At 35.3% G+C, this 17594-nt stretch overlaps 2 protein-coding genes across 2 annotated transcripts; both read left to right on the top strand.

The window, feature by feature from the left end:
- LOC105168435 (uncharacterized) lies at nt 1-2523 on the top strand. Its single transcript, XM_011088518.3, has 2 exons — nt 1-734; nt 2117-2523. Exons 1-2 carry the CDS (start codon nt 347-349, stop codon nt 2131-2133), a joined length of 405 nt encoding a protein of 134 aa, XP_011086820.1. The 5' UTR covers nt 1-346; the 3' UTR covers nt 2134-2523.
- A 3896-nt stretch (nt 2524-6419) lies between these two features.
- Nucleotides 6420-16227, top strand: LOC105168434 (Calmodulin-binding transcription activator protein with CG-1 and Ankyrin domain). Its single transcript, XM_011088516.3, has 12 exons — nt 6420-6715; nt 7616-7741; nt 7847-7962; nt 8548-8636; nt 8891-8936; nt 9406-9838; nt 9943-10071; nt 10158-10378; nt 12014-12690; nt 13841-14438; nt 15110-15400; nt 15812-16227. The coding sequence occupies exons 1-12, from the start codon at nt 6706-6708 to the stop codon at nt 15896-15898; spliced, it is 2823 nt and encodes a 940-aa protein (XP_011086818.1). The 5' UTR covers nt 6420-6705; the 3' UTR covers nt 15899-16227.
- Nucleotides 16228-17594: the final 1367 nt, after the last annotated feature.

The following is a 17594-nucleotide window of genomic DNA, read 5'->3' as shown; positions in this document are numbered from 1 at the left end:
ATTGATCAATCTCACCGCCGCGTCTGTAAATTTTTTCTCTCCTTAATTTTTCTTTTTTATTTTTTCGATTTTTCCCATTTTGCTCTGAAGAAGAAAAGAGCCCTCTGACCGATCTTCACTTGTATTCCCCAAACAAACTTCCAATAGTATTTGAAAAAAGAGATAAATATCAATTCACTATACCCATTTCAATTCGATCAAATAAACATTTCTTGAGCAATAAACGCAAAAGTTTATCCATTCACCTCGGCCTTCGCACAGAATTTTTCCCACCTTTAAAATTATCTGATTTATCAGTTTTTTTGTCAAGAAATCTTGAAAACAGAGGAAGAAAAGGGTTGGAAAGATGATGAGAAGGCAGCCACAGAGTCAGCAGGATTATTATTCCAAGATTTTCTACGAGCTTTCGGCTTTGGTTTTGAATATCATGCGATCCCCGCCGCCGTCCATCGATTTTGCCGATCAGACTGCGGTTGCCCACCGCCGGCGGAGGGAGGAGCCGTCGTTTCAGCAGATGACGCCGGCGGGATTTGCTTCTCTGCTTCTTGGGATTTCCTTGGCCTTGATGCTGTGTGGATCGGTGACTTTTTTCCTTGGGTTTATTTTGATGCCTTGGGTTCTTGGGTTGGTGATAGTTTTGTACTTTGTTGGGGTGGTTTCGAGCATTTCGATGATTGGAAGGGCCATTCTGTGTTATAACTCCGCCCCTCCTTCTCCTAGGAAAGACATTCCTTGTAAGATTTCTGGTCAATCTTCTCTTCTCTTGCTTCAAGATTGATTTTTCTTTTTAATGAATTGTGTTATTTGAAGGATATCCTTTTTAAGACTTTTTTCTCATTGTCCCTCTTTATGTACTTCATCTTGAATATTTTTTTGCAATTAAAAGCATGTTTTATTTCCTTTTTTCTCTGTTGGAAGGGGGGGGGGGAGGGGAGGGGTTGGGATTGCGGTTGGGGGGTTTGGGAATTAAATGGTAATATTTGGGCATTTGCTTGTTCTATTAGTTTTTTTGTTTGGTGGGATTTCTGGGTTGTGTTGTTCTTGATTGATTCTCAACTCAATAATGGATTTTTCCTATAGCAAATACATTTCTGTTAGCTCATTCTCTTGCCATTTAGATGGTTTTATCTGCTGTTAATTGTCTTGTTCCTGTTGGTGATTACGTCTTGTTGGTCCCTGTATTAATAGGAAAATAGATCTTCAGACTTGGTGACTAAAGCTTTTATTCAGAGCTTTTACTTGTAATTAGGCTCTTTCAGGTTGTGGGATTCACTTAATTGTAGGCGTCCAGCGAAGATGTAGATTTTTTCTGATTTTTTGGGTTTAGCTTGTTGATGAAGTAGTATTTACACTATCATTGGATCAAAATCTCGGGGCTTTTGGATTACCTTGTCGATTATGATAGTTGACTTGCGAATATGCTAGGTTATGAATCCAAATCCTTTCATTTGTCACTACCGTTTTTTTGGCAGATATGCAGGCAATATCAGCTACCTGCTATTAGATCTTGACTGCAGTTTCTGTGCAGTGCAAAATCTGAATTAAGTAGCACGTTAGATTTTGTCAACTCCCTTTAGAACTAATTCTTAGTGCTGAAATGGGTGATGGCTTAATGAAAGCCTATAAGCCTTTTATCTTAAGAATATTGCACTTTGGTCTTTCATTTGCTGGAGATTGTGAAATGAATGTCGGCAAGTTTACTAGGCCACTCATGGTTGATGGCATGAACCATTTCATTGTAGGTGTTGTGTATCTGTGTAATCTAGATGTTAGCGTTTATGTGCCTCGGTTTGTTCTCTGCTGGTTTTGGGGTTTCCAGTTCTGATATAGTAAGGATTGTTCTGTTACTAGTTTGTTAACTTCACAAAGTTTCTTGCATTGATGGCCTTCTGTAACTTCTAAGCTTAAGATTTTCAGGTGATTTTGTAGGAGTGCAGGAATTAATTTGCCCAATTTGAATTTCGTTTCTTGCAAGAAACTGCATACGTTATTCTTGTAAACGAGCATGTAATGCAACCCTGTGCTACATTGTCGTGTGATTTCAACATGGGCTCTTGTGATTTTCCATGTTTGTTTCGTGATGACCTAGTGATTTCATTTTCACGTTGCGTTGCAGCCTGGAAGCTTCTATGAGGCATTTAACACGGGACATTGTCAAAAGATTTAGCACACTCGTGTTGTGTGCTATGTATCATTCAAATATAGGACTCCGGTAGGGGAAACTGTGGATACTTCCATCTCTAAGGATACTTCACGAACATGTGGATATGGCGTCTCTCTCTTAACTTGAAGGATGAGATCTTTACAGGATTGAAGATGGAGACATTTCAATTAGCTGTTTTCCCAGTTAGCTAGAAACTGGGAAGATGTATTTGTGTTGCCACATATTTTATTTCTTGAAAGGGATGCTATTTTTCCCCCCTTCTCTTTTGGTGCTTTTTCAATATGTATAAGAATTATAGATTGTGTAATGACTCTTGTCTTTTGAAACTGTTTGCTGAAATTGGAAGAACTCATTCCTTACTTCAGAGCCCTTTATTTGAATGATCTAATTCAAAATTGTACAATTCCAGGCACGAAACTGTAAAGTGTTTGCCCCTTTTATTTTCCCCTGTTAATGAGAATTCTTATCATTCTTGATTCGTTATAAAGTTATGTCTTTTTCTGTGTGTTTGGTGTGCAAGCCACGCCACACGCTCAAGCAGTCCGTTGCTTGTCATCTCCACAATTCTTGTATCCTCCTCTTCCCGGAAAATTGCACCATCTAAGTTGGTTTAATACCCGACTGTGGGCCTGACCAGCGCACTTGTACGGTCAATCCTGTTTTGAACATTGGTAAGGTTATGTCCCATGAAAGCCTGACCGGTGGGATTGGTGCCCACCCTTGTGGGCACCGGAGCGCACCAGAAGAACTTCCAGTTGTGTGGATATCAGACGAGGTCTGCAGCTGTGGTTTTGTCTCGAGCTCCTTCACAAGATAGTTCGCAGTCGCACTGCATACAAAGAATCCGCCGGTTCAAGTGTAATGCCAGATGAACACATCTAGGCCATAAAATCTATTATTGGACAGATTTAGAAGGGGTTTTGCTCCTCAAATTATTTCAACGGCCCTCCAAAAATGTGATATTGTGAATTGAGAGCCCTAAAATTCAATGTGATCCCATCAGATTTTCACTTCTAGATCCGTCCCTCCTTCCCTGTACACTGAGACAGATATCAACAGGAAACGGTCATATTCTGATGGCCAGAACATAGATTCCACAAGTGGCTTCTGCTCTTGAGCAATGAGTTCACTATATAATTTTTCCAATGATATGGCTCAACATTTTTTATTCGAGATTTTGTGTTCGAATTTGGAGGTGTACGTTAAATATATATATATATAATTAAAAATTATATATTCTTCTTTTATTGAAAAATATAAAATAAATAATTAAGGATGAATAAAGTAAATAATTCATAAGACATATCAGCACATAAAAATATTTCAAAAACAATATGAAATTATAATTCATAATACAAAATGGCTTTTAGTCGACTCATTTTAAAAAATAAATAAAAATTTAATAGAGGTAAATGAAATTGACTCGTTCTTAAATGAACTTTAAAATTTAAAAAATATTTATAATCATATTAAATATTCAAATAATATTATAATTTAATTCTTTATTTAAACAAACACGTGATACAATGTTAGTAATTAAGCACTGCGTTTAATTATCATATGTCCACCAAAACTCTGACAAGGCCTGCCCCAGATCCCTATCCCATATAGCCACAAGGGGTTAATTCTGTTATTATTATTAAAAATATACATATATAAATATAATTTATAAAAATTGTGTAACACATTTAGGTCGAGTTGCAGATTACGTTCGCGACTCGACTTCAAAAATATTTTTTTTTAAAAAAAAAAAAATTGGCGATGTCGTGGATGTCAGCAAAAACAGTCTTTTATATATTTTTTTTGTTTAATTTTATTTTTTATAAATTAATTATATTCAATTAATTTTTAATAATATATTAAAATCTAAAAAATCATGACGTTAAAATTGTATAATTGTAATTACAACTAATTTATTAAAAAAATATTATAATAAAAATGCAAATATTAAAAATGTCCACCTGTTCCATAATTGTGTATGTGACGTTGACACCGAGGTCTTCTTATTTCCTCACCCATATTTTGCATTGGCTCATTTTATGCCTCATTATCATCACCTTCAGAATTAATGTCCAATCGACTTGATATGGTTGTAGAATTAGACTCCACATTATCAAAATATGCACTAAATGCTGGAAATGAAATTGGTGAAATATTGTATCCTGGTGCATATGGTCGATTAATGCCAAGGCCAAGGTCAAGACGTACTTGTGAAGAATAATCTTTTATTTGGGTTGGATATATGGAGTCGATTGAAACCAATTATTTTGTGGCAGTTGAGACATGTAGTAATCTTGAGGCGGTTAGGGCACGCAATAATTTTGAGGTGTATACACTGTAGAAGGACCAACTATATCCACCCCAACATCATGACATTCAACTAAACCAATAAACATTCGGCTAGAACTTCTTCTTTGTCTGTGGGATGTGGTGGGAGCATCATCAGATGACATAGCAATTTGTTGTGGCTGATGGGTTATGGCTTCTTTGATAATATGTAATCCGTGTTCAAATATGTCCATCAATTGACTATACCCTTTAATATTTGGTGGTCTATATTGACACAAAGCTTCAAGGGCATTCACTTCTTCTGCCTCAAGAATGTAGAAAAACAATGAATATTGTGTTGTAAAAAAAATATTTACAAATATTTGAAAGCAGTATGTAAAAGTTCGAATTTTGTGCCACCTCACGGCGTGCACCGGTATTGCTTGAGGCATATGTGTTCTAATTTCAACAATCATTTATAAAATGTCGTGTTGGAGGATCTTTGTTGGAGAACGGACTCTGAATATAAAATCAGAAAATTCAATCGAATTATCAAAGAGATAAAGAGTTAAAAACTAGGTGTATTTGAATTCTTAGACCATATTAATAAGAAAAAACGGACACCTTCTCATGATGGTGGATGGTGATGCAGTATTTTGACGATCAATATATCAGAATGCACAATGAATATTTGAGAGGGGCTCGCCGCCTACCGTTGACAGCAATAGTTGAGATGACACTTCAATGCGAATCAAGAATATTCATGCGACAAGTGGACTCAATTTGGCATCTATTGCAGTCATTCAAAAAATATGCACTGCATACATGATTAATGTTGCACCAATGGTGAAGGATTATTATAATTTAATGACTTATAGGAATATATATTCTAATTAATTGGACCTGTGCATTTTGAAGATTATTGGGATGTTCCGAAATTTGAGTTGGTCTACAAAATTGCTATTCGTATCTCTACATGCCCTGGTCGAAACCAAACAACACGTATTCACAATAAAATGAATTGGTAGCAAACGCGTGAATGACAACAAATCCAACAAAGAGACTCTTCTACACAATCAAATGTGCCAGTGCGGGGTTCTCAACAATAATTGACTTTTTTAATTATATTTTTTAGAATTGTATAAAAAAATATACACTATTATATTTGTATAGTTTATTATATTTTTTAAATGAATACAATTTTAATATTATAATTTTTTAAATTTTATTATGTTGTTAAAAATTAATTGAATATAGTTAATTTATATAAAATAAAACTAAACAAAAAAACAAAAAAAGATTAAAAAAGAGGATTTCGTGGATGCTATCCACGACAAGGCCAATTTATTTTAAAAAATAATTTTTATCATCAATAATTTTATAAATTACATAATATTTTTTAAAATATTTCAATAAATTATTTTTAAAATAAGATATACCATGTATTATAAATTCTAAAAATATTTTTGTAAGATGTATAAATTTATAAGATTACTTTAAATAAATTTAGTTAGACACCCTCTTATTTCGTTTTCAGTCACCTCATTGATTTTATAGAGCAACCATACTTTATTATTAAAAAAAAATAGTCTTTTGATCGATCACATATTTTTTATCTGTAATTTTATTTTATTTTTATTGTTTCCTATTGATCATGTAACTTTCCAGTATGTCGCTTTTGCAATAGAGAGTAGAAATCGTCAAAGTTCAAAATGTTTAAGAGAAAATAAAAGAAATATTGTTGAAATCTCTACACAATACAATTTTGGCACAAACTCTGAATATATATTTATGTAATTAAATTTAATACATCTGATTTTAAAAAATAAATTTAATATTTTAATTACGCATCGAAGGTGTGATTTTTTGACAGGAAATAAATAATGACCCACCCATCCTTATCTTGGTCTAAATATTTGAGTAGTCTAATTTTTTAATCGGTCAAAAACACCAAATAGGATGTATAATAATTATTTTTATTGTATTAATGAATTAAATAAGACGATGTTTGATTTTGGGTGAGTTCGTGTAGCCTTCGCTTTTCGCATTTAACACGAGTCAAGATTGAATCTCTCTCCTGTTTGTCTCGGTGGAGCTGCTCTGACCGTGAGATCTCTGTTCGGCGGCGACCCTACCACTCTCCAGTCGCCGTGTCGCTTCGCCTAAACTGGTCGGAAATGCGCTCGGATGGGGCCCGCTGAAGTTCTCCCTCTGCAGTTCCTGCTGTTTGGAGTTTTTGGCTGAGTAGTGGGAGTAGTATTAGTGTCTGTACGATGCAATCGGGTAGTGTGATTTTTCGCTTTCCTTTTTTTTTTTTTTTTTTTGGTTGGGTTCTGTTTGTTAAGAACCGTAGTTCGAGTGTTGTTTTATTAAACTTATGCATGAGGTTTTCTGTATTTGCTGAATTACGTGAATTTTCGAGCATGTTTATGGATCAATGAAGACAGTAGTTTTATGTTTTGTACTCAGTCGACTGTGTTTATATATGTGGTGATCATGAAATCCTGTAATCATTGCTTCTTCTTCTTTTTCTTTTTTTTTTTTTTTTCATTATTGTTTCTCTTTTAGGTGTTACGATTTGATTTGTTATGTTAATAGTTGACGACAGTGAAAATTGTGAAAAATTGAAATACTACATCTGTTGGGTATGAAGGAGATCACAGGTTGCTTAATATTTGAAGAATTAAGACTTTCTAAGGCAGTAAATAGAAGGATGCTTTGCTTTGTTCCAGATATATAATTGTATGGGGTTCCCTGGCAAAGTAAAGCTCATTACGAGTGACTATGCAGATATTTGGTTGACTTTTCAATTTTCTTTGCTGAAACTTATGCACAATTTTGTATTTGATTTAGTAGAGGAAAATGGTATGGTAGTTGTTACTCATGAAAATTGGTTTATCTAGCATTTTGTTTTCTTGCAGAATAAGTATGAAGTTCAATAAACTCCTAAATGTGGTTGGATATCATGACTAAAGAAATTTAGTAAAACTTCAAATTAGCTAGGGTGTTTGTGACCATGCTTTTTAGAAATGCTTCCCTAACATTTTCTTTGGAACCAAATGAATGAAAATGTCTCAATAGTTTCCTCAATGAGATCTAAGATGCTTAAGTTTTCATGGTGCTGTTCCTCTTAAGTGAACGAGCTATGTCAAGTTATGCAAGTGAAGTTTTTCTGAATTTCAGGATATGACATCAATCATCTAGCTCGGGAAGCTCAAACTCGGTGGCTGAAACCAGTTGAAGTGTTTTTCATACTACAGAATTATGAGGAGCACCAGCTCACTCACCAAATCCCTCAAAAGCCAGCTAGTAATTTTTGGTTTCATTTTTTTTCATTCACATTGGAGAGGTCTTGCATCTGCTTGGTGGCAAAATTGGTTCTGGTTTCATCTTACCACATCTTTGCTTACACAGGTGGATCTTTGTATCTATTTAACAAGCGGGTTCTAAAGTTTTTCCGCAAAGATGGTCATAGATGGCGTAGAAGGAAGGATCAGAGAACTATTGCCGAGGCCCATGAACGTCTGAAGGTGGGTGTTATTCTCATCGTCTTAACACAGCCTTTTCTTACCTATTTGTTTCCTTTTCTGCTTCTTCTTTTCAACATCTTCAGTCCTCAATGGATTAGAAGCCTCCTCTGTTGAAATTATTTCCAGTTTATGAAGATATAATAAGAGTTTGACTTGAATATTCTAACCTCTGAAAAGGTTAGATTTGGCTGTAAGAATTTCTACTCTTATATTAGAGGCATTCTTTTTGTAAACCTTTTTATCAATACAATCAATTGGTTTAGCACCACCTACAAGGCAATCTGGTTCTGAGTGGGCATGGTTATAAAAACTTATAATGTCATCTTGCTTTTTGGGATTTTATTTAGAATAGCCATATGAACTGTCAAATAGAAAACAAAAAAAAAAAAAAAAAAAGAAAAAGGGAAAGAACTATAAGTATTGACAAGGGATATTAGCAGAGATGAGAAGACCAGCATCTCAAGTTTGTTGTTTATCATGTGATTCAAGTGTGCATTCTTTAGAAACCTAAATGACTGATGGGACTTAACGTGGTAAAGCTCTAGTTGATGTAAAATTGTTTCATAACAACCTTCTTATTGTTAGGTGGGGAATGTCGAAGCCCTAAATTGTTATTATGCTCATGGGGAGGAGAACCCTAACTTTCAAAGGCGCAGCTATTGGATATTGGACCCGTAAGTTTGCACATTTACCTGATGCATGATCCTCTATTTAATTTTGTCAGGAACAGTGATTTAGATTAATGTGACACCTGAATATTAGAGTTATTATTCCCTTTTCAATTACGATCAAAAGCAATATCTTATGTATGTCGTTGTTTATGTCTCCCAACCCTTAATTCAGCAGAGATGTGTGCTACTGTTGTTTTCAGTGATATTTAGTTCGTACTGTCTATCTTGCTTTTAAATAACTTTTTTTATTCTACCAGGGCATATGAGCACATTGTTCTGGTTCACTACAGAGATATTGGTGAGGTAAGTCTTTTTTAGTGTAATCCTGGGTAAAGAGGATTTTTAGCTAAAATCTTGTTTAGTTCTTGCCATGTTGAACCATCTTTGAAGTTCCACTTGCTACTCTTGAGCGTAAATGGGTAAAGATGTGTTAGCTACACTTTTGTGTAGTTCTTGCCGTGTTTAACCATTTCTGGACTTCCACTCGCTTTAACTATCCATTTGCCTATGTTTTGTTCATTCTTCTGTTTCAAAGATTGAAGTCTCCAGCCAGAGGTAGCCTTCACTTGCTTGATGGAACCCAACTTCTGTCATTCATATTCTAACAATTTCTATTCTAATTTCTTTAGACAAGTTTCTCCCTCCAGTACTTTGGACCAAATTAACTCAGCATTGTGATTATTGATGTGCAAGGTTGCTTGTATTTGTAAAGTCATTGAGTTCACCTTGTTTAAATCATAGCGATAGTCATTAATCTGTTTGTGCATTACAGGGAAGGCAGAATGCTGGGTCGACATCTCAGTTCTCATCTTTATCTTCTACTTTCAGTCCTAGTCCCAACTCTTTTGCAACTCTGCCGCCGGAATCCTCTGTTGTCATTGGTGAATCTTATGAATTATATCATAATCAATCAAGTCCTAGCACTGTAGAGATTAACTCTAGTGAAGTCATCAAGAATCATGAGATGAATTACTTGGATAATAGAGAAAGAACTGATGAGGTCAACAGTTCGTCAGCTCCTGATTTAAGTAAGGCATTGCGAAGAATTGAGCAGCAATTGAGTTTAAATGATGACGAGGGGAATGAAATTAGTACATTCTACATTCAGAATGAGGATTCAAATGATTTTGAAGATGTGCTATGTAATTATGACTTGTCTGGTCAAACACCAAATAACCCGGACAATCTTTTGCAACAACAATCTGGTATATTCCGCTCACCAGTTTTTTCTTTTGTTACAAGTTAAACTATTTTCTGTTTCAGCATATTTTAGACCAAAAATGGCTGCTAACTTGGCATGACTTTTCAGACGATGGGATTCAACAACAACAGCTCCCTGAGGTTAAAGTCAATGTTTGGAACGAGATGCTAGATACTTCCAGGAATTTTCCAAATGTTGAGGGTCAAGGACAACTTAGTCGACAATATGCTCGAAAATGTAAGATTCAATCATGGTCCTCTTTATTCATAACTCTGTTGATCCTTGATTTTGAAAGCACTCTGACAACCCTCTTATTCTGCCAGCTTCTTTGATTCCCCAAGAAGTTGTTTCTATGAAATACCCTGCATATTCTCCAGCATTAAACGCTTATGACATGAGTCCCGATGCCCATTCCTCATTTTTTGACCAAAACAAGTTGGGAATTTCTCTTGAAGACAGCATAAGTTTGACGATAGCACCAAAGCAGAAGTTCACAATCCGTGAGATATGTCCAGATTGGTGCTATACCTCAGAGGGTGCAAAGGTACGTATCTTAAGAATCTTATTTAGTATAAGCTGTTGCATAATCCTATATGTAGACTCAGCCAGTATGAATTGAAGAAATCTTTGCAGTTCATATTATGTTTGGCAGGAAGTGTTAAATGGAAATTATATATGACAACCAAAGAAACTGACATCATTCATTCCAAAATAGAGGAATTATTTTACAATCTAGTTAAATATCTGGGGCATATGTGTTTATATGAGTATTTTCACAGTGGCCTGGAATAAGATGATAGATTCTCTGTATATGAGCAAAAGAATTCATGTTTTTTGGTTTGGCATTACATTAGAATGTCTGCTGAAGACTTTATAATTCAAATCATTTATTGTACTAGGTAAGGTATAGAAGTTCTGGCTACACCCCTCTTTAGCCGATTTATCGTTATTTTCTGGATAATTGCTAAACTGTTTACTTTGAAAGTAATGTCATATCTGCTTATCCACTTCCATTATGTTGGTTGGAGTTCTTAGTCACACATACATCCATTGATGATATGTGGTGAAAAAATTATTGTGCAAAGGATCATGTAATGATAAGATGCTGGATGCGTTTAAACTTTGTGAAGATTGTGTGGCAAAGAGAGGAAACAATTATACTCTACTCCGGCCTCAGGAAGAGTAGGTTATATCATGACTATACACTTTGCATTTCCAATAAATAAGGAATATCTTTTGGCCTGTCCAGAACTGGAGTTATTGTCAGTGTCTCTTGAGACACTGACAATAAATGCACCAAACTCATACACTAGATATTTCCTCCGAGAGGAAAGTTACATGCACGCGGATCTGTGCATCAGGTGATAATTAGCACTCCTCTAGCCCAAATTAATTATTCTACTTGCTATGATACAAAATCTAAAATATTAATTCTTTTTGACTAACAAAATACAGCGATTCTTCTAAATGTTAAGACATGATCTTCTAAAATTTTATATGTTGAAAGTTAAAGTAAAATTGCTCACTATTGCCCTTGTAAAATTGTGATGTTGACTGATCAACCATACCAGTGGAGCAATTGATTTGGGACAGAGGTACTATTATATTAAGAAGATTTACTATGAAAGCTTCTTCAATCTTCCTATATTAGTCCGAGTTTCTCTTATCCATGACAATTTTTGTTTAGCGGACAGCTGCATTTTCTTTCCAATATAGGCCTACATTTTCATGCTATTAACACTGATGAAACAGTATAGTATATTGGCTGAGAGGGGTGAACATAAAGTTTATGCTTATCTTATAAAGGGGGCAACATAAAAATTAAAGACATGTTTTCTTCACTGTAGTTGTAGAACACATATGTGGTTTGCCCAAAAAAACTAAGACAAAGGGAGAAAGAATTGGAATGTTGCAGGAGAAAGGATCCACATGAAACTGCAAAGAGTTTTACATTTCATAGCTGGTTTTTTTATGCATATTTCAAATAATCTTTCTGGAAATACTCAACAATTCAGCATACCTTTCAAATCAGAAGTATGGCCATCGTGGGCATGATGATAATGATATGTTTCTCTCCACTCTATTCTATAGCTAGCACAGTCAAATTTGTTTCTGAAGTTTCTTCAAGTATCTTATGACTTGCCAAGGTAGTACTTCAAGTTCAAACACTATCTTGTAGGTTGTCATTATTGGGTCTTTCCTGTGCAATCCATCTGAGTGTTCATGGGCTTGTATGTTTGGTGACACTGAAGTTCCAGTTCAGATCATTCAGGAAGGTGTCATAAGTTGCCGTGCTCCGCCTCATTTGCAAGGAAAAGTCATTCTTTGCATTACTTCTGGAAATAGGGAATCTTGCAGTGAAGTCAGGGAGTTTGAGTATCGTGATAAGCCTAGTGTTTGTATGCACAACAATCCACCTCAAACAGAGGCTAGTAAGAGTTCAGAAGAACTCTTGTTACTCGTCAGATTTGTGCAAATGCTACTGACTGATTCCTTTCCTAAAGGAGATGTCTCTGAATCAAGAGTTGATTTATTGGGCAAATCAGGAACAGCTGAGGACTCCTGGAGCCAAATCTTTGAAGCACTTTTAGTTGGCAGTACGACATCATCTAGCACTCTTGATTGGCTCTTGCAAGAACTTCTGAAGGACAAGTTGGAAGCATGGCTTTCATCTAGATCCCAAATGAACAACTACGATGGCTGTTCTTTATCTAAGAAACAACAAGGTATCATACACATGGTTGCCGGACTGGGATTTCAGTGGGCATTGCAACCAATTCTGAGTTCTGGAGTTAGTGTTAATTTCCGTGATATTAATGGATGGACTGCACTTCATTGGGCCGCAAAATTTGGGAGGTATGCTTACGTTGTTATTTTCTGCTGACTTTGCATTGTTGTATCTGACTGACCTGGCACATTTATAATAGTTACTGGTAAAGGAAGTGAGGTGACCCTGTATGATGAACGAGAAATTGACCTCCAGAAAAAGATGAGATCCACATATAAGATAATAAACTCACTGTTTTAACTTTTATATGTTGCATAAATCTGTTCAACTAAATTAACAATGATATTACTTGCCTTTATGAAACTAATTTTGATCTTAGTTCTTCTTTCCTCTCGCTTAGAATCTCTAATTCATTAAGAGCAATAGAATATTTTGGTTGGAAAAACATGGCAATTTATGGACAAACAGAAGCAAACCAGGTGGAATGTATATTTTGACAAATATGGCTATGAAACTCAGAAAGAAGCTGATGTAACTCAACTCCTATCAGAATCTTGCTTTTAAGGGAAACTTTATGATCATCAGGTCATAAAGATCCTTCTTGTCAACTTTCGTTTCCCATTTAAAAGTATTACTGGACTGATCCTGCTTAGAAAATTAACTACTCTACTCATTAGGTTTGATTTATGTTGCTTGACTGAACCTCTAGGCTATTCTTAGATAATAAGATACAGTTAAATAAATGCTGACAAACTCAGCTTGCGATTTCTACCTATGCCTTGGTCATTTTTCTTGATGCACTTGGATGGCATGTTTTCATCATCCATTTAAACTTTCATACTGTTATGTGCTATACATTGATAGTGGCTAGGAAGAGGAAGAGTCTTCTACTGTGGGCATACCAATGGTTATGTCCTATATCAAATTTCCCTCGTTCCAAGTGGTAACCCCAACTTCTGATTCCTCCAAGCCCTTCTGTGATATGTGTGCACTAAATCAAAATGTTGTGGGGCAGTTTCCTTATCCAACTTTTCATTTCAAGTGACTTGTGGATAAAATCACAATAGTTTAGAAAGTGATGGTATAGGCTGCCCTATCAATATTTGACCCATCACCTCATATACTTTTTTATTCAAGTCTAATCTATGTCCCAAAAGGAATTTGACAAAGTGAATTTGCAGTTCCCATCGTAACATCACCATTATAAGGTTTTAGCTTGCAAATCATTTATTGTTTTTAGCTGGAAAGAATGAACTTTAAGTGCTATGTTTATAACAGGGAAAAGATGGTTGCTGCTCTTATAGCATCTGGTGCATCAGCTGGAGCAGTTACAGATCCCAATTCACAGGACCCAAATGGTAAAACACCAGCATCAATAGCTGCTTCCTGTGGCCACAGAGGACTTGCTGGTTATCTCTCAGAAATTGCACTGACCAGTCATCTTTCATCCCTCACACTGGAAGAAAGTGAGCTATCTAAAGGATCCGCAGCGGTGGAAGCCGAAAGAACAGTAAATAGTTTATCAAAAACTGCAAACGCAAGTTCCTGTTCAAATGAGGATCAGGTTTCTCTTAAGCATACTCTGGCTGCAGTTCGTAATGCTGCTCAAGCTGCTGCACGTATACAATCTGCATTTCGAGCTCATTCATTCCGGAAGAGGCAGCAAAGAGAAGCTGCACATTCCATTGTTGGTGCTAGTGGAGATGTGTACAGTATATTAGAAAATGACATTCATGGTCTTTCAGCTGCATCTAAGTTGGCATTTCGCAATACACGTGAGTACAACTCAGCTGCCTTATCCATTCAGAAGAAGTACAGAGGATGGAAAGGTCGGAAGGACTTCCTCTCTCTGCGCCAGAAAGTTGTGAAGATTCAGGTGCATCACTGCTTCCTTCCCAAGTAAAAGAAATTATCAATAATTAAATGCACACACACACACACAAATATATTATATATATACACACACATTTACCTACAAGAAGGATCACTCATTTAGCTTTGACACTAATGTACAAGTGGGTGTCCATTTTGTTATTCTTTTCTCATTAAAGTGCCTGTCAGTCTACTTTTTTGTTTGTAAGGAGTAAGGACTATTTACCAGATAATCATCGAAGCCCTGATGTACTAGTGATGTAGCGGTAGATGATGAGAAGTTCTAGATGAACACAATAAGGGTCAGAATGTTATTCACAGAGGTTATAAACCATTAACCTCAGTTAAGCAAATAATCTTTTGGAGGTCAATATTATAGGAAAAAGGGTTTCTTTATAGAATGTAGGACCCCGAACAGCAAATAGATAGCTGGGGCTACGAATGCCTTATCTATATACTGTGAGTATCTGATGGTTATAAGTGATGCGCTAGCATTTGTCTTCACTATAAAATGGTCCTTTTAGCTTTGTCAAAATGCTGTGCTAGGGTACCAATGTTGGAGATTGCACCCGAATTGCATAAGATATTTGAAGTTCTATATTGGGTTGCCCATTTTGTTCAAGTAACTCATTGGAGGTCGAAGATGCAGTCTTATCTTGTTTCTTGTCATGGCAGGCTCACGTGAGAGGCTATCAAGTTAGGAAGCATTACAAGGTTTGCTGGGCAGTTGGTATACTTGAGAAGGTTGTACTAAGGTGGCGACGAAGAGGAGTTGGCCTTCGGGGATTTCGACAGGACTCTGAATCCATTGATGATAGTGAAGATGAAGACATCCTTAAGGTGTTCCGCAAGCAGAAAGTGGATGCAGCTATTGATGAAGCGGTCTCCAGGGTGCTGTCTATGGTTGAATCTCCAGAGGCGCGTCAGCAGTATCATCGCCTCCTCCAAAAATATCGTCAGGCTAAGGTAACTTAACTAACATTCTTATCTTGGTATAAAGTGCTGCTCTACTCCTTAACTGCATCAGTTAAAGACGAGATGCTTCTTCGTGCAATTTTGTGTCTCCCACTGTTACGAATATCAGTCTTATCTTACATTTGTATGTTCTTCTTAAAATATAATAGGTGTTAAACCTGTATTTCTTTTACCTACGGAAACTTGAAGAAGCACCATGAAAATCATCCTTGTCTTAATGTTGGATATTTGGATGGAGGGCAGCAGGCATATTAGTTCAGCTTTCTATTTATTTGAGATGCAGATTTATCATTCTAGTTTCATTTTCATACACAAATCCCTTACAACTGCGGTCTAATTCGTAGCCTGAACTTCGTACATTCTAGCTTCTTTATCTGGTTTCTGATCCTTAATTTATGGCAGGCTGAGCTTGAGAACACAGAGTCTGACTCAGCATTTTCTTCCCATCACGACACACCTTCTTATGATGGCATTTCCCATGTGACATAGCTGCAGTTTGTGGTAAATGGACAAACTTGCTTGCTTCTGTAATTCACCTACTCCAGGATTAGGACTGTATATAAAATGATTGGTCCCCATAGGGCAAAAGATAGAGAAAAACATTATCACTTATGTTAGTTGAGTTACTTGTGATTGTGATTTTATCTTGTACATGTTCTGCTAATGAGCATAAGCAGGAGGGTATTCTATCTGGACGAGGGTATAATGTTAATTGATTTGAAAGGTAAAGTTGGTATAGACGTCAAAATTTGATAGAAGACGAGAAAAAAGATGTTTCTGTAGTCAGCATCTCATGTTATCATCTTTGTTTTTCTTGATATGGTTTGAACAATTACTTTGAATTTCAGAAGAAATTCAAGATGCAGTGAACTTGCGTTTAGTTCATGAACTAAAAACAAGTGCAGTGTATCGTTGGGGTTGCATTATGTATCAAGTCTTGCCTATTGAATGTTTGAGTCTCAACCTTGGATAAGACCTTTAAATCCAAGATGTCATGCCTGCACAATATCAAAGTTGTGATTGTATCTCATCTCAATGAGAAAAAGAGTTTAAATGAATTTGATTGAGATATGATTTTTTTTTTTCCATTGGCAGATTGTATGTTAGATAAAAGTGTAAGAATAGCAGTTGATAAAATGTATAAAAAGTGTCAGATTAAATAGAAAATGTAATATTTATAGTTGAGTGATATGATTCTACTTATAGCAGTGAACTGCGTTTGACATATATTTTGAAAAACTCCTTACAAATAAACAGTTATCTAGATAATTTTTCTTTTAACCAAATGAGATGGGATGGGATTTGTCTCACAAGCACGCATAGCGGCGATTCCTTGTAATTTGATCTTTATTTCATCTCAATGAGAAAAAAATAAAAATCTAATGAATTTGGTTGAGCTGAAACCTTTTTTAATGTCTGATTGGAGTTAAGATAGAAATATGGTAATAGTTGATGTGATGCGTAAAAATAGTTAAAATGATAAAAATTTAATGTGATATGTTCTATTTGAAAGAAGCGAAAGTAGTGAAATAAAAGTTTATAATGTTATTCTTATTATCTTAAATTATTTGATAATTTACTTTATATGTTTATGTGATTTTTTTATTTCATATTACATCTTATAATTCTGAAGATGATGAAAATAAAAATTGTCTTCAACAAATATGGAACATTTGATTGCACAACTCGGTGTTCATTTCCGAGTTGATTTAAAATGAGTATTCAAATTTTATAAATTATTTTGATAAAATATAGTATTATATAGATATTTAGTAGATTTTTTATTATATAATTAAGCAAATAACTCTTATTGTGCATAGGCATTAGTCAGAAATAACGTGTTAGACAAGGAGTAGTTATTTTTCTTAAAAATTCAAATATTGGCATTTTTTCTTTTCATTGTGTCAAATTTTAAAACATTTAAATTCAAATTAATGAAAGTGGTTTATACTAACTCGACCCAATTCGTTTACAACTCAACCCATTTTGAATTCATACATTTGTATCTATTTTATACTTGACCCATTTTTCAATTCAATTGAACTCAATCCAAACCCGATTCAAACTTCCCATTTGCCACCCCTAGATAAGATGGAATAAATTTCACAAGGAAGCACGACCTTGAAAAGCTCCAACTTATGAGAAAAGAATCATTGAAAAAGTCAAAATTGTAAAGTTGTAATCA

Source organism: Sesamum indicum, linkage group LG8 (assembly GCF_026168435.1).
Source record: "Sesamum indicum cultivar Baizhima isolate 11 linkage group LG8, ASM2616843v1, whole genome shotgun sequence".
Classification (NCBI taxonomy): domain Eukaryota; kingdom Viridiplantae; phylum Streptophyta; class Magnoliopsida; order Lamiales; family Pedaliaceae; genus Sesamum; species Sesamum indicum.
The sequence above is the reverse complement of the archived record's forward strand: the minus strand, read 5'-3'. Positions and strand labels throughout refer to the sequence as shown.